The following is a 26974-nucleotide window of genomic DNA, read 5'->3' on the forward strand; positions in this document are numbered from 1 at the left end:
ATTAGCAGTGTGGATCAATGGCAGGAACGTGGCACAAACTGCAGCCAGAGATGCCACTGTACACCTCTGAAATTAAAATTACTTGGGTGCCTAAGGTCTAGTATCTAAAGTCATATCCAGGCACTGATGTAAGTATCTCAGTTTCCCAAATGGTGAACAGAAACAACTCCTGTTTCATTGAGGGGAAGCGCTGGGTTGGTAAACATTCCTGTAAGTTGGCTGGCTTATTTAAGTGCTAAAATATGAATTTAGGCACTCCAGTTTGCACATTTTGTTTTGTAATTTTTAGTAGAGCTATTCAAACAAATACTTACCCTCAGCTCACCTGGCAAAGACTTTCATTTTCACAGCTCCGTGGAAAAAGTGAACCAGCTTTATTTTCACTTCAAATATTTCTTTAAAAATGAGAGATTTTTCCACTGGCAGAAGACTAACATTTGCTGGTCAATATACTCATAAAGCAAGAATGGTAGCTTTGCGCAATTTTGTTTAATGAATGAGCCTTTAGATTGCTATAGCAAACTGGCCAGCTAGCCACTGTGTTCGGGAAAAGTCAGTGATTTTCATTTGCTGTAATTTTGGGTGGTGGCTTTTTTGTTTGGTTGGTTTTGCAGTTCGAACGCTATGGTGCTGCTCTGCTTTGGCAGGATGAGGCAGCCATACCTAGCAATAATAGGAACCGATGTTTCCTCTTATGTAGGAAAAACAGTTTTCATCCCATTTGGCAAATAACTGCTTTCAGATGTATCCTTGCAGGATAAGGCAGTCTTTTGCACAGTATCCTCTCTCATTTTAGGGGAGCCAAGTTAACAAAGTCAAGCAAGAGCACCTGGAAATGACAATCCATCCTCTCTCCAGCCTTGTAGTTGAGTGAATGTCCTCAACTCATTGAGCAAAAGGGGATGAGGGACCTCATCTCCTCAGAAGACCAGAAGATTTTTCACTCTCCTTGTGAAGCCTGATACCATGTGATTGGCCAGCTGACTTAAAAGGATTTTTGATTTGTGTTAAGGTTGCATTCAAAGGTCTGTTGTAGAGGGTAGGGTGTAAACGGTCCTTGGATCAAGTCTGGCTAATGCAATCCACTTTGCAAAGGCTTGCTATCACTTTCACGTGCTGCTGTTAAAGTTTTAACAAAAATGTGCTACTCTTGGTTCACTGCTCTCTCATATTTCATAGACGGTATAATAAATGTTTGACTCAGGATGTTGAGGATATACATTTTGGCTCTAATGCCAAATGCATCTTTGAAATAACTCAGATTTATAATCTAATGTATACTAACTTCATGTTTCTCTGTCATTTATCTACAGCAGGAGTAAATGCTAATACTTAAACATTTAGAGCCAGATTCTGTCACACTTGTAAATGAAGACTAGCTTCTCTGTGAGTTTTCATCAAGTCAGTGGATAGATCTCACACTACTGTTTTATTCAATCTAAATAAGAATGGCAAAATATAGAATTATATTTTGTTTAAAGAAAGGTAGCTTGTTTGACCCCTTATAATCTGTACAATGGCAGTGTGAGAACTCAGTGAAGGAGAAAAAGGATGATAAATGAATAATTCTGTGAGAGGAGAAATTTGAATACTTACATAATATTTCTCATCTCTTTAAGCAAGAAGTTGGGCTAAAAATTAAACAAACAAGCAAACAAACAAGCAAACAAAATACTAAAATAGCAGGCTTTTGCGGCAAAACAGTTCTTTTTCTTTGACAGTGTTGTGGTTACGGTCCTTCTCACAGTACTCCTAGTATTTCAAATTCTAAGAAAAATAAAGAATTGCAGAGGTATGCGCAAAAGCTTCCCTAAACCAGAAACTCTCTTAAAAATTCCAGTAGACAAGTGGTTTTGGATTTTGGTTAAAGAGCAAGTCATCCTATTTTCATCTGAGATCTTTGTCTTATGGGCCCCCAAACTTTCACCTATTGGTAGAACCAGAATTTGTGTATTACAGAAGTCTTGATTTGACATAGTGCTACTTGGCTACTCAAACCCAGGGTAAAAGTTGAGAAAATCCTGGTGTGTACAGGTAGATTAGATTGGCTGTGATCATGTTCTTTTCAGGTAAAACTAAATGGGGGCTGGTGGTCTCTGTGTTTCGGATCTTTGTTTCAATGGGCTCAGTGCATCTCCAGATGACCCTCCTTGTGTGTTGCAGTGTCTTTGCATATGAAACCACACAGATAAATGAGAGCATCTGTCTGTGATTTATCCTGCTTTGTTCAGTGGAGTAAAGTACATAAATTAATCTTTAGGGCTGTGTTGAAGCCATGAGCCTTGTGTTTAGCCACAATCATCTCCCCAAGCTCCAAAACTGCAAAATAGTGATCAGCTGTACATTGAGAGCATTCTGCAAATGAACACAAGGGGCCTGAAATATTTGATTCCCACAAGTTTTCACAAACAAGAAAAAATATGGGTAGGAATGTTGCCAGCTTTCTCCAGACCTTGAGAACCCTCATGCTGATGCATATCTGAACCTAATGTAAAACAAAACATGTGGCGCCAGATGAGTATTAATACTGTAATTTAGTCTTAGGTTTTGGTTGCCATCTAGATGTTGGGACCAAGGTTGAGTGTTTATTAATGTTACCTATTCCTTACAATCAGTACTTGGTCCATGAGCAGATATTAGGCTTAACTGGAAACATACGTGCATGTGAATATATTCAGCTGAGGCCTGATGTATTGTCCATTGAATTTAGTGGGTATTTTTCCATGGATTTCTACTGGGGGAAGGTTGTGCCACATAAATACTCTTCATTTGGTTGAGGTTAATGAATAGTCTTTATAAGAAGCTAATAGCACGAGCAAATTAATTCCTACATTTGTTTGTAGCATTGAGCTGCACTTCACTTATGCTAGAGTTGAGATTTTTTGAAACCGTCAAGAAAGGGCAGGCAGACAAATTCTTGTAAGAACAGGTCTTCTTAAGAAAGATTGGTGTGAGATGGCCATACCCTGGCCATGAGGGATGAGGAAATAACTTTGTGTACATAAAGGGTATGAAGTTGGCTTCTTAAACCGTGTTATACCACCTCATCTACCTCTTCAGAGAAGGAGTCTGTCATGCTAGAGAAAGTCTAAACGAAAGCTGGAGACCCTGAAAGAATACGAAGCCATGTAGTCTACACCTCTCCTTCACTAGAATGAAATCATTTAGGGAATTTTTGTCATTTGTATTAGCTGTGTTTATAGCAGGAACAGACATGATGGATTCTGGATGATTAAATTGGTCAGCTACAGGTAAAGAACCTGCTGGTTTACCTTCAAGATGCATGTTTTCTGGAGTTAGGAACAACAGGGCCACTGCTGTAATGGATCATTTTGCCATCCAGTCAATGTAAATTCCTCTGCAGGGAGAGCATAGCTTGAATAGAAATTATCCCACTTCCCACTGCCTTTCTAAAGTGAACATTTTTGTCATATGTGGAAATACAATTTGGTGTAGTGTAAGTGGAAATGCATTCAATGAAACTTGAAGACTATGAAAACTAGTGGAAAATATAAAAAACACATTGTAATCAGTTTCCTCGGGGCCTATTAACTTCACTGGTTCAAGGAAGGTTCATCCTAAGGAAATGGATCAAATTCTTATCCCTGTGAGATATGAATTTGTTGGAGGGTTGCATGGGTGTCAATAGGATGACTATTTATCCATCCTAATTGTTATGACTTTGAAATGAACTAGCACAAAACTTGTGCAAATCAGTATTTGAAGTGTTCTAAAGGGGTGCCTAAGTTAGACTTAATTAACTAGGTCAGACAGATGATTTGCCTAGCATTTTGATTAGCAGAAATTGTCATACAATTTAAGTCTCGGTATACTGAAATTTGGACGTGAATATATTCTGACTGTATATCCTCTCAGAAACATGGGAGAACTGCAATATTAACTGTCTCTAATGTTATACTGCACTCCTCCGGAGCATGCGTATCACTTTTCAGAGTATTTTTTGTTCCCAGGTTTCTTGTTACCTGCTTTCTATAGAGGACATTGAGCTTCAAGCCCCAATAAAAGATCCCTTTACTCTGTAAACCAGGCTGTCTAAATTGTCCTTTCATGGCCCATTATGGTAATGAGAAAAGGAGGGAGAAGGAACCAGCTAAAACCAGAATTTCTTGGAATGGATTCTGTTTATCATATACACATTGTGGGGTTAAGGAAATTGGAAGGAAATGTTTGTATAGTGGCAGGAAATGTTAAAGTAGCATACAGACACCTTTGTAATTTTCTGCAGATTTGGCAAGTTGTTTCTGCAGAACACACTGAAATTTAGACATAAATACAGTGATTTACATTTAAGCAAAAAAAAATGAAAATTATTTGTAATCATGAAATTCCACATGTTGGGAGAAGCTGTGATAAGACACAGCACAACAACTGCCAGAATTTCTGAAACAAGGGGCTAAAACATCTCCTGTTACAAGACTAACAAGATGATTATCATAACTTACATAATAGATCGCTCGGTGTTTTAGATGTGCTACAGACAAATGCACGGTTACATAGTTTGTTCAGGATGACTTTTCCAGAAAAGCCACCTCTTTTCTCCTCTAGGACATCCCCTAGTAAACATTAATTAACAATTTAAGTAACCCATCAGAGATGAATAAATGGAGTCTTTCATAAATAAGGATTTATGGTGTTATATCCTACTACTATTGAGTTTTTTTTCTGTTCATGTAAATTAACTTGATTCATTGAAAGCCAGACTGTTTCCTTAGGGATAATTGGCAACAAGAACTGACTGAAGATTTTATACAAAATATGAAACTTATCCACAGAGTTTGTCATTAGCTGGAGTATCTTTCTCATTGACAGAAGATGCAGCATTTCAGCTGGTTGGTTGTAATGGACTATGAAGGCATCTTGAACCAGAACAGGAAAAGTATATTTAGTAACTAACATTTAAAGTAAAAAGGGATGAAATGGAATAGGAATATGACATAGGAAGAGCAACATACATTACATTTAAAGCATGTTTTTAAAGTCATTCTTAGTTTTACTTCATCATTCAAAAATTTCTTTTTCAGACTAAGTGGGTGGTCATTGGGTGGTACAAAATCTCGTGGTGTAAAACTGGGCAAAAAGGTGTATTTCCTTACATGATTGAAATTTGTGTGTTAAATCATTAATGCTTATGAACCTGGAGTAAAATATAGTTTTGGGTGGAAACTGCAGGAAGGTTTATCAGCCTGAAATTAAGGATCCCAACTGAGCTACAGTGTGGCTGGCTAACATGGTAGACCATGTGGAAAGGATTTTTCAGCCATGTCTAACTACTTTATTGAACTAAGATGGTTGGAAAAGCATCCCTTTTTTCCGGCAAGACAAAACTGAAGGAACTGAGTGAAATAACAATAGTGTAAGCATATTCTCTGAAAAGAAGCTGGAGTGTCAGTGCTTTTCTCTTCCCAGAAGGAATGTTATTATAGTAACACATTCCATAGAAAGTTTGATGCATTTTAATGATTAAGGTATTTATCCTACTTTTATTATGGCATAGATCCTTTTCCGTACTGTTCACTTTATGAACTTCTGGCATCCATCTGTTATGGTTCCAGGTCATAGTTGTTAGATTGTTTGGACAAACTGTCAGGCATTTTCTAAGTTAATGACATTTATCACTGGTTCTCCTGGCAAATGAACGTTTGTTGACCATGACTCTTCTGACATTACAAAGGCAATTATTTGCAGCAGTATGGTAGCTCTGTGATAAGAGCTCTTAGTCAGCACAGGACTACAATTGTATCTTTCCAGTACTCCTGTTGTAAATAATTGAAAGAAAAGTTTGAAAGGGAATGAATGGTTCCCTCAGAGAGGAAATTACACAGAGGACTGATATTCTGGTTCTGGGAAAAGCAGGCAGGATTATAGGTAAGCACTTTAGGGAAGTTTTCCTTTACTTTATGTAGGAACGGTGTTCTAGTGGGGGAAACAAACGGAAGTAGTAATGGTGGCACAAATGGTCATGTCAAAAGCATACAAAAGCATTGGACTCTGCAGAAGTGACTCTCTTGGGCAGTCACTAAGCAGATTGCCTAATAGCTGACCTACAGCTCATTAGCCATTGTGTAAAGGAGGAAAATAATAAACTATTCTGCACTTTTGGTGAATAAAATGAATGAACTGGGTTCAGCAGATTTGTAATAAGGCTCAGTCATTTGGCACATAGAGAACTGACAGATGTAGTGTCCATCACACTGATTTATATTTTTTCCAATTTGTCAAAAATAATCTACATTTTATCTGACAACTAATTTAGGACTAATGATAAATTCCTCTTCTTGTTCCAATTTCCCATCTGTAGGGGAAGAGTAAGAAATTAAAGGTTCCAAGAAGGGGAAAGTCCTTCCTGAAAATACCATAGTTTCTTTTATATATTTTTTTTGTCTTGAATGCCTGTGCTGATGCTGCTTTTCAAAGGCAGACTTTTCCTCACTAGAGTCCTCCCAGTTACAGGAATTTTACCTTGGCGTTTGGTATGAATCCTGCTTTTTTGTCTGTTTTTCATAGACTTCTGCCATTAAGAACATTCCTTTTTATCTTTAAACCTTTCTTTGATTACTGTCACTGGCTGTCCTGTTTCCAGTCTCACTTGCAATGTTAAGTTCCACCAGTCTTCTGACTGTCCCTCCTAAAGCCATAGCCACATTTGCAACCCTCCTTTGACATCTCTCCCATAATACTGCTGTTCTGTACCTCTGAGACTTAAAACCAGACATAAGGGAGAAAAAGGACCAGAACAAACCTAGTGCAAAAGAGACAAATTTCTAGCTTGAGCAGTAGCTTGTAGGAAATCTTGCCTCAGCAAGTCATTCAGTAGAGTAAAGACCATTTATCTAGGTCTGTAACATCTGCTCCTAAATCACCACAATGCAGGTGACTGCACTGGCCCATGACTCCAGTGGTTTTGAGTCAGCAGTACAGTCCTTCACTGGTTGTGTCAACCAGTGGAAACTAGAGCTTCCCAGAAATTAGGTGGTGTAGCTTATGCTCACAGCTGAAACAGTCCGTATCTGCTTCTGCATTGGGAATTCTCCTTTACACCCTCTCCATGCTGTTACATTTTGTCTATCTGGATGACCTGACTATGTAGTTTCTATACGCCAATATATTTTCTAAACAAAGCTGAGAGCGTGAAAATATGTCGCTCCTCTGGGTTTGCAAGAGATAATAATACCTGCACATCTGCCAGATTGTGTTGCTAGTTACAAGGATGTAAAATGACAGAAGGTCACAGTAGCTAATGGAATGGTCCCAAGGTTTATCAGTATGAAAGAGAAAAGAATTTAGTGGAGTTTAAAGAGGAGTAATGATTTCCTCCCTCTCACTGCAGCTGCTTCACCCCGTTTGCTCTTTTTTGCTTGATTATATACAAAAAGAAAAAGTGAACAACTAAGCTAAATGATGTGTTTTCCAGGGTTGTTGTACCTTGTAACTTGATAATCAACATAATCCAGATTCACTGAGGGAAAGATTTAAAAGGATGTTGGTGACAGATTTCTAATTTGTGAAACCATAGCTATTTCTGTGAAGGTTTTAACATGCAAATAATTAGCTATTTCCTTTTTTTTAAGGAGCCTTTCTGTCCTCACTACACTGATTCTCCAAGTACAGTTTATTATATAAACACTGGTGCTTTGAGAGCTATTCAATCTCTGATTATGTCAGTGGTAGACCAAGACAAAAGCATGCAAAATCAATCAATTTATCTAGCTGTCCTGCTCAAATACCGTATGAAACAAAAGAGGCAAAAAAAAAAAAAATATCAACCAAAGAACTGAAAAAAACACTCCATCTGTGCCTTGTAATCAAGTTAGCAAGTGATATGCTTGTTTTTTAAACCTTTTACATGGATTGGAACAAAACACACTGTATTGGAAACCAGGCCATTGTATAGATGGACTTGTGTGCCGTTTAAAGTATGAAGGTGTTTAACTTCCTGACACTTTTTCCCCTGCAACAGAAGTCTTACTGATTTTGGTCATCTGCATTTGCAAGAAGCTGGCAAGGAGCAGTAGCATTCTGGACATAACTAGCGACTTTCTGTCAGTTTTTGCCTACAATTTGCAAAGCATTTTCTGAACCCTGTGGATAAGAGTAAATGAGATTAGACTGAAGCTGAAACTTGTTACAAATGCACTAGAAAATCCAGTCAGGATTCAACTTGTTCTTCTGTGGGCTGAACTGTGAAAAATCAAGAAGTAAATCCTGCTAGAGATTCAGAGAATCAGTGTGTCACTGGTCTTTAACTGACTTGAAAGAAGAGCAAATCTTACCCACAGATTTTTTTTTGTAACATTAAAACGACTTTTCTTTAACTGAAGAGAATCTTTTATTGATTGAAATTCTAGTAATTTGAAATTTTCCCATCAGTAATTTGTGTGTTTGTAGAGTGCTTAACATTTTTGTCTTTCAAATACTTAATTTTTTTTCAGTGGATTAGTTTGGGAGTTATACAGAAGCTGTTTTATTGACCATCTAAATTTCACATGATAGGAGACTGACTTTAAAGTTCCTGGAGAAATAATGGCTTGAGTAAATAATCTGTCTCATTTATTATCTCTGCAGTGCCACATATACCAGTTTAGTAGTGATCAAAAATCCTCAGCAGAGGTGTTTTCTTACTGATTGGTGTGAACTGACTGGCATTCTCAGGCCCTGGGGTTTCTGCTCTTTGGCTCCCGGTTCATAGTTTCACATAAAGGCTAGGAATGTGTAGACATGTAAGCTTTTCTCATATCCCGAAGAAATATGGGACATATTGTTAATGCAGAGATAAAAATGTATTACTTTTTCTTGTCGGTCTTTGGTCTCCAGAGCAAATGATACATTGCCAATACCAGAATCACCAGAAAAGAAGGTGGAAGAATTTTCACTGTATTAAGAGGTTGTTCCAAAACTGGAAAGAAAGTGCGGAATATAAACATATAAATGAATATCTAGATGAATAATTCATATAAGGAATCCTAAAAAGTTGGATTTTTACTGTTTCCTCTGAAAAGAATCAGTAGTTTAGGGACTGTGGAGTGGGTGAGGATTTTTTAAGGTGGCAGAGAAAGTATTTGGTTATCCCTAGATTATATCTAGTATAGGAAAGGGAGCGTCAAGATGTTATTAGGACTGTATTATGAAGCAGCTGCATGAAAAGGAAACTGAAGTTCCTAACAGTATACAGCATAAACCAATGTAGCTGGTATTTGAGCTGTAGCAAGCCTCTTCAAATACAATCCTTATATGCAGTCAAAGAAAGATATAAAAACTGTTTGATAAATCTAGTCGACCCTTTCCGTATAGCTTTTTCAGTATTTTTTCTTTTCCTCCCAAAAGCATCATCATGTGATCAAGAACTTCAGTCAGCCCTGGAGGAAGCTAAACAGCCCCAGAAAGACAATGTGTTCATTCCAGAGTGTGCCCAGGGCGGCCTCTACAAACCAGTGCAGTGCCATCCTTCCACAGGCTACTGCTGGTGTGTTCTGGTGGATACGGGACGTCCCATCCCTGGTACATCAACCAGGTAAGGGAATACACGTTCAGTGCTCAAAAGTTGTAGTGAGAAGATGCCTTAGTGTGCATGTACTAGCATGTAGATTTCTATGGCTGGTGGAATTATGTCATGTAGGTTTCTTCCACTATGAGGTGAATATTTCTAAGAGACATCAAAAGTTAGGGCTGGATGGCCACAGACTCTTCCACTGCAATGTCACAGGCAGTTTGCTCCCCTAGTCCTCTTTTTTACTTCTATTTTGTGCTGGAAAGCCAAGACTTGGAGCAGATAATGAATAAGCCCAAAGGAAACCTCACACTCCTTAGCCTGAATATAGAAGAACCAAGTAAGATGGTCTATGACAGAAACCACGTCCAATCTCAGAAATGTTCGGTTATTTTTCCAGCAACCTCCTCAGCTATTTCATATGACTGGATTTGATGGAACAACTGCTTGGGAACCCATAGAGAGGAAATATCATTTTAGTGTGTTATTAATAGAAGCTTGGAGTTCAGTCTTCTCAGCTGAGCCGGATACATGGTAAAGTGTTGTGGGCCACATAGAGCGTATGTAGGCAAGGCAAGTATCAGGTTCCAAAGGGTGTTATTTAGGCTGGTTATTGAGGTTTGGCCCTTGTAGGAATGCTATAGAAGCTCATATAAAGCTGGCAGGCAGTATGGGTATCTTGATGCAATCATAAATCTTTTCAAGCTTAAGCAAAAATAATTTTTTATAATTTGCATAAGGTTTGTGAAAAAAAAAACATTATAAGCCACTTGCTGTAAAGTATTATATTCTTGGGGAGTGTTTTTCACATATTCTTCAAGTGCTGATTTACTGATAGCTGTTTATACGATAGTCTAGACCATGCCAATTACAGTACCAGCTGAAGTGAGCATGACTTAAAGTTACTGTTGATCTGCTGTTTCTGGTAAGTTGAGATCCATAAACTGTTAAAACAAAATAGTCCAAATTTGGTCCTGAAACTGTAGGATCAGTACACATATTGTGTGAGGACCTAGAGATGTCCTCTAGAGATTCCAGAGGCTCCCTTTTCTGCTCTTCGTCTGTTCTCCACCCCTAGGTTTGTTCACTGTTTCTTGTTTTTAGTGCTAATCCTTCTTTGAATTAAAGTTCAAATCATTTTATGGAGCCTTAGTTCCTATTCTCTAATTTGAGCCCAAATCATCTTCTTGTGCTCATCAAGCAATGGGGCTTCTGCTGATTGTTTTGTAGTTCGTCCTTACGAGTACCATTTTATTATAGAATCACAGAATAGTTGAGATTGGCAGGGACCTCTGGAGATTCTCTAGTCCAACCTCTCTACTCAAAGCAAGGTCTGCTAGGGTAGATTGCTCAGGACTGTGTCCAGTTGGCCTTAGAATATCTCCACGATTGGAGAGTCCACAGTGTCTCTGGGCAGCCTGTTCTAGTGTTTGATCACCATCACAGTTAAAAAACAAAAGTTTTTTCTTACATTTAAATGAAACTTCCAGTATTTCATTTTGTGCCCATTGCCTCTTTTCCTGTCACTGGACTGGAAACAGAGTCAGAGTCTGACTCTGTTTTCTTTATTTCCTGCCCTTTGGATATTTATAGACATCAATAAGATCCTCCCTGAGCCTTCTCTTCCCCAGGCTGAACAGTCCCAGTTCTCTCACCCTTTCCTTATTATGTCAAATGCTCCAGTCCCTTAATCATATTCATGGCCCTTTGCTAGACCCATTCCAGTATGTCCATGTCCCTCTTGTTTGGGGAGCCCAGAGATGGACCCAGCACTCCAGATATGTCTCACCAGTGTGAATGAGAGGGGAAGGATGACCTCCCTTGACCTGCTGACAATACTCTTCCTAATGCAGCCCTGGAGGCTGTTGGCCTTCCTTGCTGCAAGGGCACATTGCTGCCTCATACTTAGCTTAGTGTCCCTCAGAAATCCCAGGCCCTTGCCTCAAAGTTGCTTTCCAGCTGGTTGGCCCCCATCCCGTGCTGGTGCAGGGGGTTAATCTTCCCCAGGTGTGGGAATTTTGCTTTTGCCTTTTTTTGAACTTCATGAGATTCCTGCCAGCCCATTTCTCCAGCCTGTTGAGGTCCCTCTGAATGGCAGCACAACCCTTTGGTGTATCAGCCACTCCTCCCAATTTTGTATCATCTGCAAACACGCTAAAGTTGTTCTCTGTCCCAGTATCCTGGTCATTAATGAAGAGGTGAAACAATAATGGCTCTAGTATTGGACTCTGGGGCACTCCACTGGTGACTGGCTTCCAGCTGAAATTTGTACTGCTGATCCCAGCTCTTTGAGACTGGCAGTTCAGCCAGTTTTCAACACACCTCACTGTTCGTTTATCTAGCACATACTTCATCAGTTTGTCTATGAGAATGTAGTCAGAGACAGTGTCAAAAGCTTTGCTAAAATTAAGATAGACAATATCTGCTATGCACCGAGCAAGTCATCTCATCATAGAAGGCTGCAGGGTTGGCCAAGCATGATTTCCTCTTCATAAATCCATGCTGACTACTCTCAGTCACCTCCTTGATCTTCACATGTTTTGAAATAGCTTCTAGGAGGATTTGCTGACTGGCTTGTTATTCGGCTTCTCCTTGCCCTTCTTGAAGACAGAAGTGACATTTGCTTTCTTCCAGTCCCCAGGAACCTCCCCCAGTCACTACGACCTTTCAAATATAATTGAGAGTAGCTTCACAATGACATCAGCCAGCTCCCTCAGCACTTGTGGGTGCATCCCATCAGGTCCCATGGATTTGTCAGGTCCAGTTTGTTCAAACAATCCCTGACCTGATCCTTCTCCACCAAGGGTAAGTCTTCCTTGCTCTAGACTTTATTACTGGTCTCAGGGACCTGGGATTCCTGAAGACTGGTCTTACAAGTAAAGACCAAGGAGAAGAAGGCATCGAGTACTTCTGCCTTCTCTATGTCCTGGGTCCCCTGTCCCACCCAGCAGCAGGCCCATATTTTCCCAGTCTTCTTTTTGCTGCTGATAGGCGTGTAAGAAGTCTTTCTTGTTGCCCTTCATGCCCCTTACCAGATTTAGATCCAGGGGGCTTTGGCTTTCCTAACCCTATCCCTGCACACTTGGACAGTGTCTGTATATTCCTCCTGTATCACCTGACCCTGTTTCCACTCTTTATATGCTTCCTTTTTAAGTGTGGATTTTGTTAGGTTCACCTGTGCAGGCTTCCTCCCACATCCTGCACATCGGGATAAACCGTTCATGAAACTGGAGGTGGTGATCCTTGAAAATCAAGCAGCTCACTTTCCTACTCATATGTACAGTGTGCATGCAGTGTGTGTGATTTTGGCTTCTACTGTCATACAGACTGGAATTCTACATCTTCCCAACCCCTCGATGAATCACCTATGGATCTAGAATCAGCCTCTGTCTTCTTTTTTTCCTGTTTGGTCTGCTGGCCTCCTGTGTTTGGCAACTACACACTCACTCAGCTGTGGGAGAAGAGGTGGCAGGGAGGTCTTTCACTGTGCTGCATGTCTCCAAAGTTGGAAGGCTGGCAAATTGGCTTCAATCGTTTCATGCATATGGTTTAGACACAAATCTTCCTTTTGCTCAATGAGTGCTCTGCCTGATGACTGATACTCAAAAGATCAACTGCTGTGGTCTTGACCGTTTCTAATTTGTTCGGCTTTGCTGGACTTACGGGCAGTTCTCAGTGGAGCTCTGAGGAAGTAATATTTAGTAATATCCCTGGAGAGGACATTTCTGAGCACAGATGGGTAAGTAGAGTACTCAATTTTAGGAGTTTCATACTAAAAAAAGAATGACTGGTGTATTTAGGAATCTACAGTCCTGGTAAACAAGCAGGTGGGATTACTGCCTGGAGTTTAAGAGAAGTGTCTAGACCTCATTTCTGGGAAAGATTTAGGTGGGCTGGAATCCCATTAATTATTTCTTGATTTTAATTTTTTTTTCTATATTAATAAAATTAAGCTTTTTTTCTCAAGCAGAGGGAAGTAAAGGGGGATCAGAATATGATGAGAAATATGCAGTTGTCTTTTTGTAATTCTTTCTTACAGATTGGAAAGAGTGAACATATGAGTCTTTCCTAGTTTAAAGAACCAGGGGCTCATGCAAAATGGTGTATGCTATCTTCCAGCTTTCCACTGCAAAATATAAATTAGAAGAGTAGCTGTTAAAATTCTACTGCAGGAACTGATAGCATTAGTACTCCTGCTAGCAAGATGGATGCATTGCATCCTGGAATCTCCGTTCTGCAAATCTGGATTGAATCACTAGGGGACAACAGTGAAAGGATAGACAGATCTGGGAAGCTGTTGCCAGAACAGCTTAGCATTTTGCATGTTGTTTGTTTTGAATACATCCATGAGGATGAAATTTGTCATATCATCAGGCTCTGAATACCACAATAAATAGTAGTCACATTAAACTAGACTCCCAAAATGAAGGGAAGTTATGAATACTCATTCATCTTCTAATGTCCTGTCATCTGAAAAAAAGGTAAAACATTTGTCAGTGAAGGTATTCCAGAAAAAAAAATCTCATTCTAGAGTTAAAATAAAGATATGTGAACGAAGAACCACTCTAGGACATTTAAGACAGTAAAACTCACAAGAAATAGGCGAAGTTGTGGTATAAAGCTGGCTTTTATGAACGCCTAGAGGAAACATCCATTTGACTAAGAGGAGGTAATGCATTTAAAGCGTACAAACAACCATTCCCCCAAAAGTCTGTCAGTGTGGTCCTCACCAGCTGGCTCCCAATGCCTCTTGCACATCACAGCGTGACCCTCAGCCTTTTTGCTCAGCAGGGCCATAAGTCTGTGTTCTCACGTGCGACTTTTTAACAACTAGGATCATGGGCAAAGTAATCCCCAATCCACTTGCACAAGATTCTCTAAACTTAAACAAGGACATAAATCAGCTGCTTCATGAAGCTGCCCACACTGTAGAATCCCTGTGAAAGCCTCCATCCTCTACTGCTTTGTAGACCTCAGTAAATCTCAGTGCTTCCCAGCAGACTGCTCAGAGGTATAAAGCAGCTTTCATAAGCCCTTGCCGACTCTAGGTATACATTCACTGGTAGGGATTCTTTCCCCTTTAAAATTCAAAAGAGTAACTTGGGATGTCTTTTGACTACATTATTTTTAACCTGACAGTGCTCCATTCTGACATGCTATCCCTTTCCTCCTCTTTCCCCATGAAAACTGAGGCAAGTGTGTTTTTCTTATCAGTTCTTAGCATGGCTGTTCCTGTATGGTAAATTTCTAATGATTTTCTTTCTTCAGTTGCTTTAAAGAGTTAAACGTAGACTTTTCACATTGCAGCATTTTAACACCTATTGGCCTTTAATAGATTTAGTTTGTATATGATGAACTACATGTGTATTTAACAAAAATATAAGCCAAAAGGGTAGAAGAGTAGAGGCCAAAAAAGAAAGTGTAGGCACAGAGCAGTAACAATAACGGAAGAGGACGAGGGGAATGCAGAGTCAGGTATCAGATTAATTGGGGACCGGGCTGGTTGCCAAATACTGCATTAGTGAGTATTGCTCACAGATTTCCCTTTCACTCTTTTCTTGGCTGATTGAAGTGGTCACCCATCAGGTATCTGAATCCAACCCATGCTATCAAAGCAGCTTCTATTCCTGCCGTTCTTTAGGGAAAAAAAGTGCCTCTAGCTCTCCCATGTCCATGAAACAACACTGTACCTTCTTGCAGCAGCCAAAATTTGATGGGCCAGTGGGCAGTTTCATCAGATGATGTGGAAATAAATTAAGCACTCAAAGGAAAAATAATATTGATATTTTTCATTCTGCCTGATAATTAAGATCAGAATACTTAGGTATTGTTCTTAGGGGCAGTCTGGCCTGGACCCAGGACATAGCCACCATTTAATGCTTTTAAAAAGAATATTTTGTTCCAGAAATTTGGATTAGTATATTTTAATCAGACATTTTAGTATGCCGCTCAGTAAATGTCGTTTTGGGGAACTTAGAATAGGAGAATTTCGAAGAAAGATGAGCAGTTATATAAAATATGAAAGAACCTAGATTCCGTGAACAGGTATGTATGTGCACACACATGTAGGTGGACACAAGTCATTGAAACTTTCTCTGAAATGCTACGCACTAAATTCTGCAGCTTCAAGCTACTTTAGGAGAATGAGAAAGTAAAATTTCTCAGAAAGAGATTCTGTCAAGCTGAGTGAAAAACCACCATGCATCGATAGTGGGACATAAGACAAAAGGAGAGATTCAGCAGCAGATGCCCCCATGCCTCCCAGTCTTGCATAAAATATATTGCTAGTGGTGTTGCATAAGTCAAAGTTTGTTGGAAGTACAAATAGCACAGAGTTTCTTGTTACCAGCTGGATTAAAAGTGACTTTAAGTAAACTCAGAAAGCATAGAGGAACCAGAATACTCAAGTAGCAGATGGAGATTCAGTCTTTTTCACAATCCATTTCAAGCTGTTCCAGCATAATTCCCTTCCTTCTGGAAACCCTATCAGTCCTTCGCTCTTGTTCAAAACGCTAGCTGTTCATGGTTAGCCCTTCTTATGTAAACTAACTTTTTTTTTTGGAGAGGATACAGTAGCACATGGCTTTAGAGCTGCAGTAGTAACTAACTACAGTACCTGCCTCGCTGTGATTTTGAAATTGCTTCTCTGGTGTTTCCGAACATTAATAATGTGTCAGATGTCAGAATTTGTCATATTGTTTATGACTTTCTGATTTGGTAGGTGGGAGGAAAGCCTGACTTTGGTTTTGCTTTGGTGTTTTTTTGGTGTTTTCAAAATTATTTTTTATTATGTGTTACTTTATAGCAATTCCCCAGAGTTTTCTCCTTCCTCAGTTTTCTTCCCTGTAGAATGGGCTTTGGAATAAATAATGATCTTTTAGTTTGGTGTCAACCCCAGGAGAATAAAGATGTGCTGGCTTCTTTGAGGTAAGTGGAAAATAGGCACATGAATTTACATTGCCCCTTCTGAATGAAAAACCAGCTTATTCCCTGAATAAAAGAAGGTACAAGTTTAATTTGGGCTACAAAATTGGAAATAAATTAATTCTAAATCCAATTAACCTTGGCTGGTTTTATTCTCTCCCTGTTTGTTCTTTAGGTATGAACAACCTAAGTGTGATAACGGTGCCAGAGCTCACCCAACCAAAACAAAGGATTTGTACAAAGGACGACAGCTTCAAGGTCAGTGAAATAGATAAATTTGGTTTCATGCATTCCAATGCTTTGTTTATTCACTGCAATAAATTAGAAAGCAATTTCTTACCCTATATCAAAACAATGTATCATTTCGATATCACTATATTGATTTGCCACTGACTGAAGTCTTTGACTTTGGAACAATGTATGTAAATATAGGTCTTTGGATGTTGTCAGAGAAAGTAAGGCTCATTTTCTCAGTAGTTTAAAGGCAGTCACATTTACTTACTGGAATTATTCCTTGCTGTTGTCATACCAGAGAAGTCAGCAAATATGTCCAGAATAACTTGGCCCATAATTCATAATTCTTGTTCTAGCAAAATCCATGGGAAATGGGCCTCTATCTTAAAATCAGTCTAAAAAATGTGTCATCTACTTACTTTTTTCCAAGACTACCCTTGTCAGTTTACCTCAGAATAATATTATTTTATTCTTCTCTGTTGTAGGAACAAACCTTGGTGTTTATTAGATTTTTCATTTGTTCACACTTTTTATAAGCACATGAGAGATCTTATCTCTGGATAGTTGAGCTACACAGAAGTCAGTAGACTTGCTTCATTTTTGAAATGGCCTTTTAATATGTTTGAATAACTTGAGGTGTAGCAGGTTTAGTGATATTGCACGTTATGAGGGAATTATGAATCACTGTCAGCTGTTGTAAAGAACGAGAAACAAGCAAATAATGTGGGCAGATTTTTTGTGTCATGAAAAACATTTCAGTTTGGCCACCCAGAGAAACATCTAGACAATAATTCTGAACTAAAGATACCCATCAGTGTTGAAATGCATATTGCATGAAGCACACATTGATAATCTCTGCCATTAAACAAATTTAATTACAAGGTATAATAAAAAAAAGAAGAAATATGAATGATATGTTATTATACCATATACAATTATATGTTGTGTTCTACATAGAAAGAAGTCAATCATAGGATTAATTGTAAGCTGTCCAATTACTGTGGCTGTAAAAATGGCAAGTGTGACCCAAAACCATATCTAGCTAGGTATGATGGGACAAACAGAAACAGGACAGACAAGGCAGACAAGGAAACGTTCATGCCATTTTAGATAGCACTATTATTTTTTTCTGGATTTTATCTATAATCGTGGGTACAATTCTGGTCATCTGTGTTCAGGAAAATGGATACACAGGAGAAGTTAGCTAGCACTAATGTATCAGGGAAAGCAGCCACTTTCCAAGAGAAGGCAGCTAGCATTTGCTTCATTTAGACAAACACGATGAAGTCCAGAGGCGATATTATTCCTCTGAGACCATGAGGAAGAGAAACTGGTTTCCTCTGTGACAATTTTGGCACAAGAAAAACAGATATGAACTATCCTGAATGAATTTCACCCGAGAGCTGTAAAGTGGTTTCCAACTATTAAAGCAGCGAGGCAACAGCCTTCTAGTAATGGGGCAGAAAATCTGGTTAGTTTTTTAGGTAGATCTTGATTACTTTATGAAAGAGACAGTGGGAGACAGGGTCGAATGAGTGAGGTACTCACTCTGCGTTATGGCTTATCACTTAAGAAACTGAACATGTATGTATATTAAGAGATGAAAAGCTGATTTATGCTAAAAATTCACCTTGGAGCATGAATTTCACAGCTCTTACGAAATTGCCTCCATTTCTCTTCCTTCACAAAAATGGGATGGAGCATGCCTGACTTGCAGTTTTGCTGTTTAGCTGCTCACAGAGTTCAGCAAGAACCATATGTGCCACATAAATCCTCAGATATGTGAAACGTAGTGGCAAATACACATCTGTTGACAGTCAGATTGATGATGTTTATCCATCATTTCGTCAGTCAGTACTTGCTTACTGAAGTTAGTTACTGCTGTTGTAACTTCAGGGAAGTTAGCAGGTATTTCAGGGATAATTTGGGAAATATTTTGGACCTTATTGCGGCCTTTCAATACTTAAAGGGGGCTTATAAGAAAGATGGAGACAGACTTTTTAGTAGGGCCTGTAGCAATAGGACAAGGGGGTAACGGTTTTAAACTGAAAGATTCAGACTAGATATAAGGAAGAAATTTTTTACAATGAGGGTGGTGAAACACTGGCACAGGTTGCCCAGAGAGGTGGTGGATGCCCCATCCCTGGAAACATTCAAGGTCAGGTTGGCCGGGGCTCTGAGCAACCTGATCTAGTTGAAGATGTCCTTGCCCACGGTAGGGGGTTGGACTAGATGACCTTTAGAGGTCCCTTCCAACCCAAAATGTTCTAAGATATTTTACAATCCTTACTCCATGGAAACCAGTGGAAAGTTGGCCATCTTCAACAATTTATTCAAACAGCACTTGCATAGTTACAGACTTGGATAATTACTTGATTTCATGTGTGTTTTTTCTGAGTGAAAAGAACTTGCCCTCAGAAGAGAGTATAGCAGAGCAGAAGCGGAAGAAACAAGTTTTGCACTAAAAGATATCACTTGCTGGTCACTCCTACCTTTTCCTAAAAATTTTGAAGAAGCATTTGCTAGCTGGAATCTTAAAGGGAGGATGGGGAGGTGAAGGGTTTTAAGCTTTCACACATCTATTTCTTATCCAAACTGGTAGTGCTTTTATACAGTACAGTAATAAAGATTTATCCAAAGTCAAGATACTTTTCCAGTGAAACAATTAATAAGCACTTTCCATGCTGTAAAATCCTACCTGATAAATTCATTTTCACTAGGTTAGGCAATGGTCTTTTGATTTTCTTTTTCTACTTTATGGTATTTTGCATTATGTGAGCTTTAGTCCAACAAACCACTGCAGCAATGTGAGCTCATAATTGTCATAAATTATTATGTATGACATGGATTTGCTCTCCCATATCTTACGTTGCTTAATCTTTGACTTCCAAATACTTTATATTATTTTAAAATAAGGCAAATACCAAAATTTCCTAACATTTCTTAAATGCTTATGGGTTAGCTAGAAAAACCTCCCTCTTCTACTCTGCAGCAGCATGGAATAAGTGCATGCCTATAGAAGTAACAGGGGGAAGAGGTTACTTCACAGTTGCAGTTGTGTTAAGGTGTTTATTTTTCTTTCTGTCTCTTAAGGCTTTCTCTTTGCTATTAAATGCCCAAGTCCTCAACTGGCAAATTTCTCTCTTATCATACAAACACTACATGAAGTAAAAATTAATTGAGTTTGCTTTAGACAGTTTTTTGGAAAAAGGAGGTTGAAATAGGATCTTGCACAGGTGTGGCTAGTTGTTAACAAGTAACATGTAAAATTGCACAAATGGCTAATACTAATCAACTTTTTAGTAGAAATGAACCGCTGTTACTCAAAGTTTCCCTATTGTAAGCAGTGTTGCAAAGGCATGTTTGCATTTGTGTTGTCTAAATTTAAATACAGCATCTGATTGCCGAGTGGTGCCAGGACTGCATAAAAAATGTAGGTTGTGTACTTACTTTCAAGGAATAATACATTTTTGAAAGGATGTGTTTGCTTGATTTGCAGCTTATACCCACAAAAATGCAGTAGCCCTGGGTGAAACCACTGTGACTCCCTGACATGTAAAACCAGGATGATTTGAAAACAATTACTTTACTACCATGGATGATCTTACATAGGATAAAAGCCACTAGTACATCCTCAGGTGGATTAAATTGGCATAGTTCTGAAGCTACGCTGATTTATACCACCTGAAAATTTGAACCCATTACATGTTGAGCCAAATATTTTTAGCAATAATTTGCAAATAAATCAAGATGCAGTTTTTGGCAAACACTGATATCTTGTTAAGGCAAAATTGTAGAAGGTAAGGGCCCCTTGGAGTCTATGCCAAAATTCCCACTGATTTAAACTGAGCTAAGAATATATCCTCACATCTTAAGGGTAACTTAATATAAAGCATCTGAAATTGAAGGCTAATCTAATGTTTGTAAGAACGATCCAAGCCACCTGTATCTGTTAGATTGGGCTGGAAGTTATATAATAATAATTCTTCCCATTAGATTTCTAGGCCTTTTTTTAAAGCCAAAGCATTTTTCTGAGGTTACTTGTGGTTTTGATCCCTCTCAGAAACTAGTTATTCCGAGATAATGAAAATGAACCCAAAAAGGAGTCTAGAGAATGTCACATACTGGGGAAACAGAAGGATTTTTTACTTTTCTCACGGTCAGAGTTTTCAAACGTTCCTATTTTGACCTTCTGTTCTCCTCTGTGTTATACAGTAAAATGGAAGCCCTGTGATGAACCGACATGTTCTGTAAAGAGTCGAATGTCTTATTTCAGACTTTTGGATAACTGGTGTGTTAAACAGAAATTCAGTTTTCTACACAATCTGGTCAAGAGCATTTAAAAGGGTATAGCATGAAGGCTAGTTAAGCTAAACCTGTAGTACGATGGAATGAGGTGTAGGTGCCCCTGTATTTTCCTAAAATCATGAGTGGTAATAGGTCAAATTCAGCCAAGCTGAAGAAATAACAGTTCCTGGAACTGCATTTTTTAAGGGTGGGTCTATGGGTGAAGGTATTTTCAAGCATTATGTGTATCTACTAGTTTTTAATAATCAGTAAAATATTTTTCAGCACGTACCCTCAATAGATGTATATTTATTTATAAATTATATAGATGTACTACTGTACTAATATATTAAGTACATTTTAAAACATACCCAAATATAGAAATTGAAAAATGATGAAATAAAGATGAAATAAACACAATTTTAATTTTAAATTTTATTTTATTTATTAATAGTACAAAAATATTTTCTTCCTGCATTCCAATTGATTGTCTTGTGTCCCCCCTGGGGTACATGCACCCCACTTTGGAGACCAGTGCCTTAGACAATGGATAAGCTACCTGTTCATAAAGCTAGTCTTGTCTCTGGTCTAAGCAACCTGGAAGAAAGGAACTTGGATATGTAAGAGAGCAAGACATGATAGCATATTGAGACAGTGCCAGACCACTCAGCTATTCTTACTTAACCTGGGAATTTGTCTGTTTTTCCTGTGATATAATTTTCATTACAAGACCTGAAATTTGAAAAGTAAGTGGAAAAATTTGAAAAGTATTATGGGAAATGTAATTTTGCTCACACAACATTCTTTAATTAGAAGTACCCTTATCTTTTGTGCAGGGGGGAAAAAAAAAAAGAGAAATCTAAATGAGTAAAAGGCACACAAGCTTGAGAGAGGGACACAATGTCAAGCTGGATTTTGAGACTTTACTGGGTTTCTATGTTTTTGTGGCTTTAAGTCAGACCATTAATTTTGTTTTCATTTCATTTTGGTTTGTTTAAGTTTCTCCTTTTCTTTAACACAGTATGTTTTATGAAGTTCCTATAGTTGTGATGCTTCCTCTCATACAAAAGGACAATTTGGGAGGGGAAACTGTAGTATGGAAATGACAGTGCCTTGTAAACTGTAACAGTAACAAAATCTACTGACTTGGGTGAATGTTCAGATTCAGTAAGTCCATCTACTAAAGGTCCTGAAAGTCTCCCTTTTCTATTTTTTCAAAATAACAGAGCTCTTCACTGCTGAATATTTCCTTTTCCTGAGATGCTGATCTCAATTAACCCAGCTGGAATCCAGTAGAATGCATCAATTGCATTGAAGTTACTGTAGATTTCTACTTGTGAAATAAGATCAGCATTTCACTCTTATTTTTGTCCTTCCTGGCAATCCTGCAGCTCTCTGAAAAGCCTCACTTCAGATGCTTCTCATTACAATTTTTGATCCTAGAGCATTTATCCAAAAAGATGAGTATTTTGGGGTTTTGATAGCACTGAGTTAATAAGCATCCGAAAGGTTTCCATTTTTAATGTCTAGGGTTTATTCAGTGATACAAGAAGGATCCAAATTAGAAAAACTGGCATCTTTGCTCAGCCTCTATGAGGCAGATTTCGAATTCTCAGTTTGGACAAGAGTGTAGACCACTGCTCCCTCCTCCCCGCAACCCAAAACCAAAAACCAGTGCTTTCCATCCAGGGCCTAAGCTCTGCTGATCACTGTGTTGGTACTGTGATGGTCTACAGTTTAAGTCAAGCTAAGAATGTTAAAATATTACTTAATTGAAATGTCTTGATGCATGTCCCTTGTATAGTCAATCAGCTTACTTAATAACAAAAAAAATCCCTTAAAACTCTTCCTTAAATATGGTTGTGTTGAACTACAGGTTGTTTTCTGATTTCACAGCCTACTAGTGACTCTGTTCTCAGCTATTGTTTTGTCCTGTGGATCTTCATAAGCTTAGTTTAACCTTGGCATTCAAGCAGTTAATATTTTTTCTTGAAAATTGTGCATGAGAGCTGTTTAACTCATTTGTTTCATTCACATTTGTGTTACTTAAGAGAAACAAAAGTATTCTAACTGCCCAATTTTCTTCCTATTGTAATGGCTTTATTTATTGTGTTTCTGATGGAATAATCCAGCATTGACCCTGAACAGTTTATATTTTGTGGAGTAAAACTCATGATTTAAGTTATGGGCGAATTATGTGTGGAAAAGTACAGTTTGCTTTTGGCTGTTGGCAGTGCATCTTCTTTTTCCAAAGTTAAAGAGAAATAATCAGAAACGCTCAAACCATGATGATGCAACACCCGCAGCCAAACAGCCATCATATAAAGAGTCTTACTTCAAAGGCATCTTTAAAAAAAAGAAAGTGATAGAGGCTTAACTGCTTTTCCTTTTGAGGTATGTTCCATTATACTTTTACAGTTGCTCCGCTTTTGACCATGAGCACATCAGATTTCATAAGGTGCCAGACTATTTCTCAGCTAAAATGCTGAGGTACCACCACTGATCTACCTCATCTTGCTTCTTCATTTTCTCTGTGTAGTCCAGTATTGGCACCAAGTAGAAAATAATCTTACCTTACTACACATTCTTAAATGTTTGAATGACTAAAACTTTGCTTGTTTTTAAAGGTATCAGTTAAGTAATTGAGTATTTCTGATCATAATGCAGATTATATACATATGCCTGCCTTCGCATGAGCTTCGAATTGTTAGGTCAATTGGCATGTAACTTTCTCCACTGAGCTGTGATTTAAAAGGATTATATTTTTATGATGTAACCAGCTTTTTGGCTGCATGAGCTAATATTTAAAATATCCGTTTCTGCTATTGAATCTTAAAGTTCCGAGGTGTCAACCAACCATTGGAAGTTGCTGGCTGTTTTGAATGAGCCTGTAACTATTGTCCTGATTTATTTACCAAGAGATACTTGGAAAAAGGGCTCTGTATGGAGCAGACCTGCCTAGTTAAGTGTATTGTACTGATTTATTTACCAAGAGATACTTGGAAAAAGGGCTCTGTATGGAGCAGACCTGCCTAGTTAAGTGTATTGTACTGATTTATTTACCAAGAGATACTTGGAAAAAGGGCTCTGTATGGAGCAGACCTGCCTAGTTAAGTGTTTGAACTATGACCAGGAAATGTTGGTGCAAAGCCGGTGTGAACCCTTATGGCAGCGATGGCAGAACTGAATAGCTGCATGGCAAGGATGAAGGAGGGGGCCTGCCTGGAGCCTGGCAGGGCCTGCAGGGAGGACAGGAGAGGTGAGGCTCAACAGCGAGGTGCAGAGGGGTGCTGGAGGGCCAGGCTTGCTCCTCATCAGCCCTGTAGTGCTGGGGGAGGCTGAGGAATGGCTGCTTCCCCTTCCAAAGCAGTAGCTATCTCCTCTAATGTATGGGGCTGCAGTAGGAAGCCTGACTTTGCAGCCCTCTGCTGTCCTGAGCAGCTGGATGCCTTTCCAATACCGTAGGCCTCATATAGGTTAGTGACAGCTCAGTGAAGGGTCCTTTCCACGTTATGTCCACTACAATTATCCTGTGCTGGCAGCCTGAGACAGAGGCGGTGGGGGATGCTGACCGGGCGAAGATGTGGTTGTCAAAGAGGAGATCTGCATGTCTGCAGTGCAGTAAGGTTAATGCAACGCCAGCGCGCTTGGTGAATGGGAAGAGGGGTGCACGCAGCAGACAGGCTGGTACCGCAAGCACTGGCTCAGTCAGAGTTCTCACACTGTAACACAAAAGCTTATTTGAGTACTGAGTAGTGGTGGCCTGGGGAGGATGTTGGGCTAAGGCAGTACCTCTCACAACTACGTAGGTCTACTGGTCAAAACTCCGTATGAAGAGGGAGGTCTGCAGCCGTAAGTCCTGAGGCCACTACTATGGCTTCAGCAGCTGAACCTCCGAAGAGGACTCTGTCTCTTTAACCTACAACAGTTTGCTTGGGCCTTTGGCTTCAGTAGCTTCAATATTATTACCCTATTGTCTGGCTACATGATTATATCGTAGTCTCCCAGCGGGCAGTTTTGCTCCAGAGGAAGGAAGGCCTGCAAGTTATTTTTCAAGGCTCTGCAGATTACATTTATTTCCTGCACACCCTCTTCTGTCCATCTCCCCATCCTGTCTTTAATTACTAATGGTCTGGCCACAGTTCTTCGTATTGCTTTATTTTTGCCTCAATTTGTAGTCATTTCTTAACAAAACAATATCTTCCCCCCAACCTAAAGCAGAAATATTAATATCTGAAACAAAAAAAATGCTCAAGCACATAACCTAAGAGCTGCTGTAACTTCCAGTTATATGTGAATTTGTCTAAAAAAATTACAGTGAAAGCATTTGAGCTACTAGTCAAGTGCCAGTGAAAGACACAGCTGTGTCACAGCTAGCAAAAGAGAAAAGCTGGCTAATTAAAGGTGATGCTACTGGCTCAGCAATAGCATTTCATTCATTGCTCTATTTAATATTAACCTATAATTTAATGTTTATTTTAAAGGGCTATATTAGGACTAATAAACACTGACTTCATTTGCTTCTCAGCATTAAAAAAAATGCTGGAGGCTATGCCAAAGAACATAAATTCTGTTTCTCACCTCACTTGTTGCTGTCTTCCCTTTCCAGCCAAATCCCTTGTTAAGTAGAGCAGCCTTGCCTGCTGTGCTGCTCTGTGCCATGGGGTCCTGCTCTCAGTGGGAGCAGTGGGACACCCCCAGGGGACACATGCCCAGAAAGGGAGAACGTTCTCCTGTGTCTGGCTGGCTTCCTGGGAGGTTGTCGCCCAGCAGCTGTACAGTCGCTGTCTCTGCACCAGCACTCTCCGAATGCGTTTCTGATTGTGTTTTTTGCCTTCTGGGCCAAAGAATGATTAAGTGAGAGAATGCTTTCCCCCAGAAATGCCTTTTCTAAGTCCGAGTGGACATCAGAAAAGTTCTACTGACCCTCATGAAGCTGTGTTGGTTTACTCATTGATGATGTAAATATGTAGACAAATGCTGCCCCCTGCACTTGGTGATTTTGCCATTGATTCTGATAAAGATGGACCCTTTTCTTCCATCTTTACTAGGGAAATGATTATTTTGGAGTGAATGTATATATACATACATAAATATATATATAAAAATACACATGCATAAAAAATATTTGTTTTCCCCTCAGTGAGAAGTAATAAACTGTGAAAGCTGTTCTGCCATAAAACTTCAGTAAAGCTGAAAAAAGACATTTCAGAAAGATATTTTAATTCCTACCTTTAATTTATCTATATTTATCTTTATATTTATCTATATCTTTTTATCTATATCTACATTTAATCCATAATTTAATACATATGGTACTCTAAATCCAGCAATGAAAAAGCTTTGGTTGAACAGATTTGTTTTTCTTTTTCTTTTAAAAAACAGAGCAGCATCATGGATAACAATCTCATTATCATGTGTATTAACTCATGGAGCTGATTTAGAGAGGTTTAATATTTTTTTTGGTCTTTTACTGAAAAGTTTCTAACCGCTCTATAAATCTGTGCTTATGTTTAGCAGTTCCCTACCTCCACATGGTGTAATTTTGCTTGGATATCTCTGAACTGCTTATAGCAAGGAGCACACCCATCAACAATGATCAAAACAGTGAACTTCCTACCTAAAAGCAAATGTGGTCTTGCAAGACAGTGAAAGTTTGGACAGACTTTGTAATGCCATGGCAGATTAGCCTGTAACAAGAAGATGTAATACACAGCCCTCCTGGATGAAACTCAGAGTGCATTACTAGTCAAACCACACTCGGCAGAGTAGGAAAATCTATCATAGGCTTGTAGTCATCACACCAAAGAGGGGGGAAAAAATCCACAAGGCATTCATTCTTACCCATTCAAGCAAATGGTCATTTTTGTAATATCTAAAGGTAGAAGAGAGATTTTGATACATAAATATTCAGTGAGTTCAGATCATTATGCTAGAATTATGTCTGTGTGTCCCATTGGTATCTGTTTTAGATTGAATCTCTTTCTGGAAGTGCCTGTCTCCATTGACTGTAGAGGAAGCAAG

General features: G+C 38.9%; 1 protein-coding gene across 4 annotated transcripts in view; it reads left to right on the forward strand.

The window, feature by feature from the left end:
• The window catches only part of SMOC2 (SPARC related modular calcium binding 2), a 150610-nt gene that overhangs the window by 93957 nt on the left and 29679 nt on the right, over positions 1-26974 (forward strand). For all 4 annotated transcript variants that reach the window (XM_076334030.1, XM_076334031.1, XM_076334032.1 and 1 more), the window contains exons 8-9: positions 9343-9529; positions 16605-16687. In XM_076334030.1, the coding sequence (XP_076190145.1) occupies positions 9343-9529; positions 16605-16687 (270 nt within the window). The remainder of the gene's footprint in view (positions 1-9342; positions 9530-16604; positions 16688-26974) is intronic.

Source organism: Aptenodytes patagonicus, chromosome 3 (genome assembly GCF_965638725.1).
Source record: "Aptenodytes patagonicus chromosome 3, bAptPat1.pri.cur, whole genome shotgun sequence".
In the NCBI taxonomy this organism is placed as follows: Eukaryota; Metazoa; Chordata; class Aves; order Sphenisciformes; family Spheniscidae; genus Aptenodytes; species Aptenodytes patagonicus.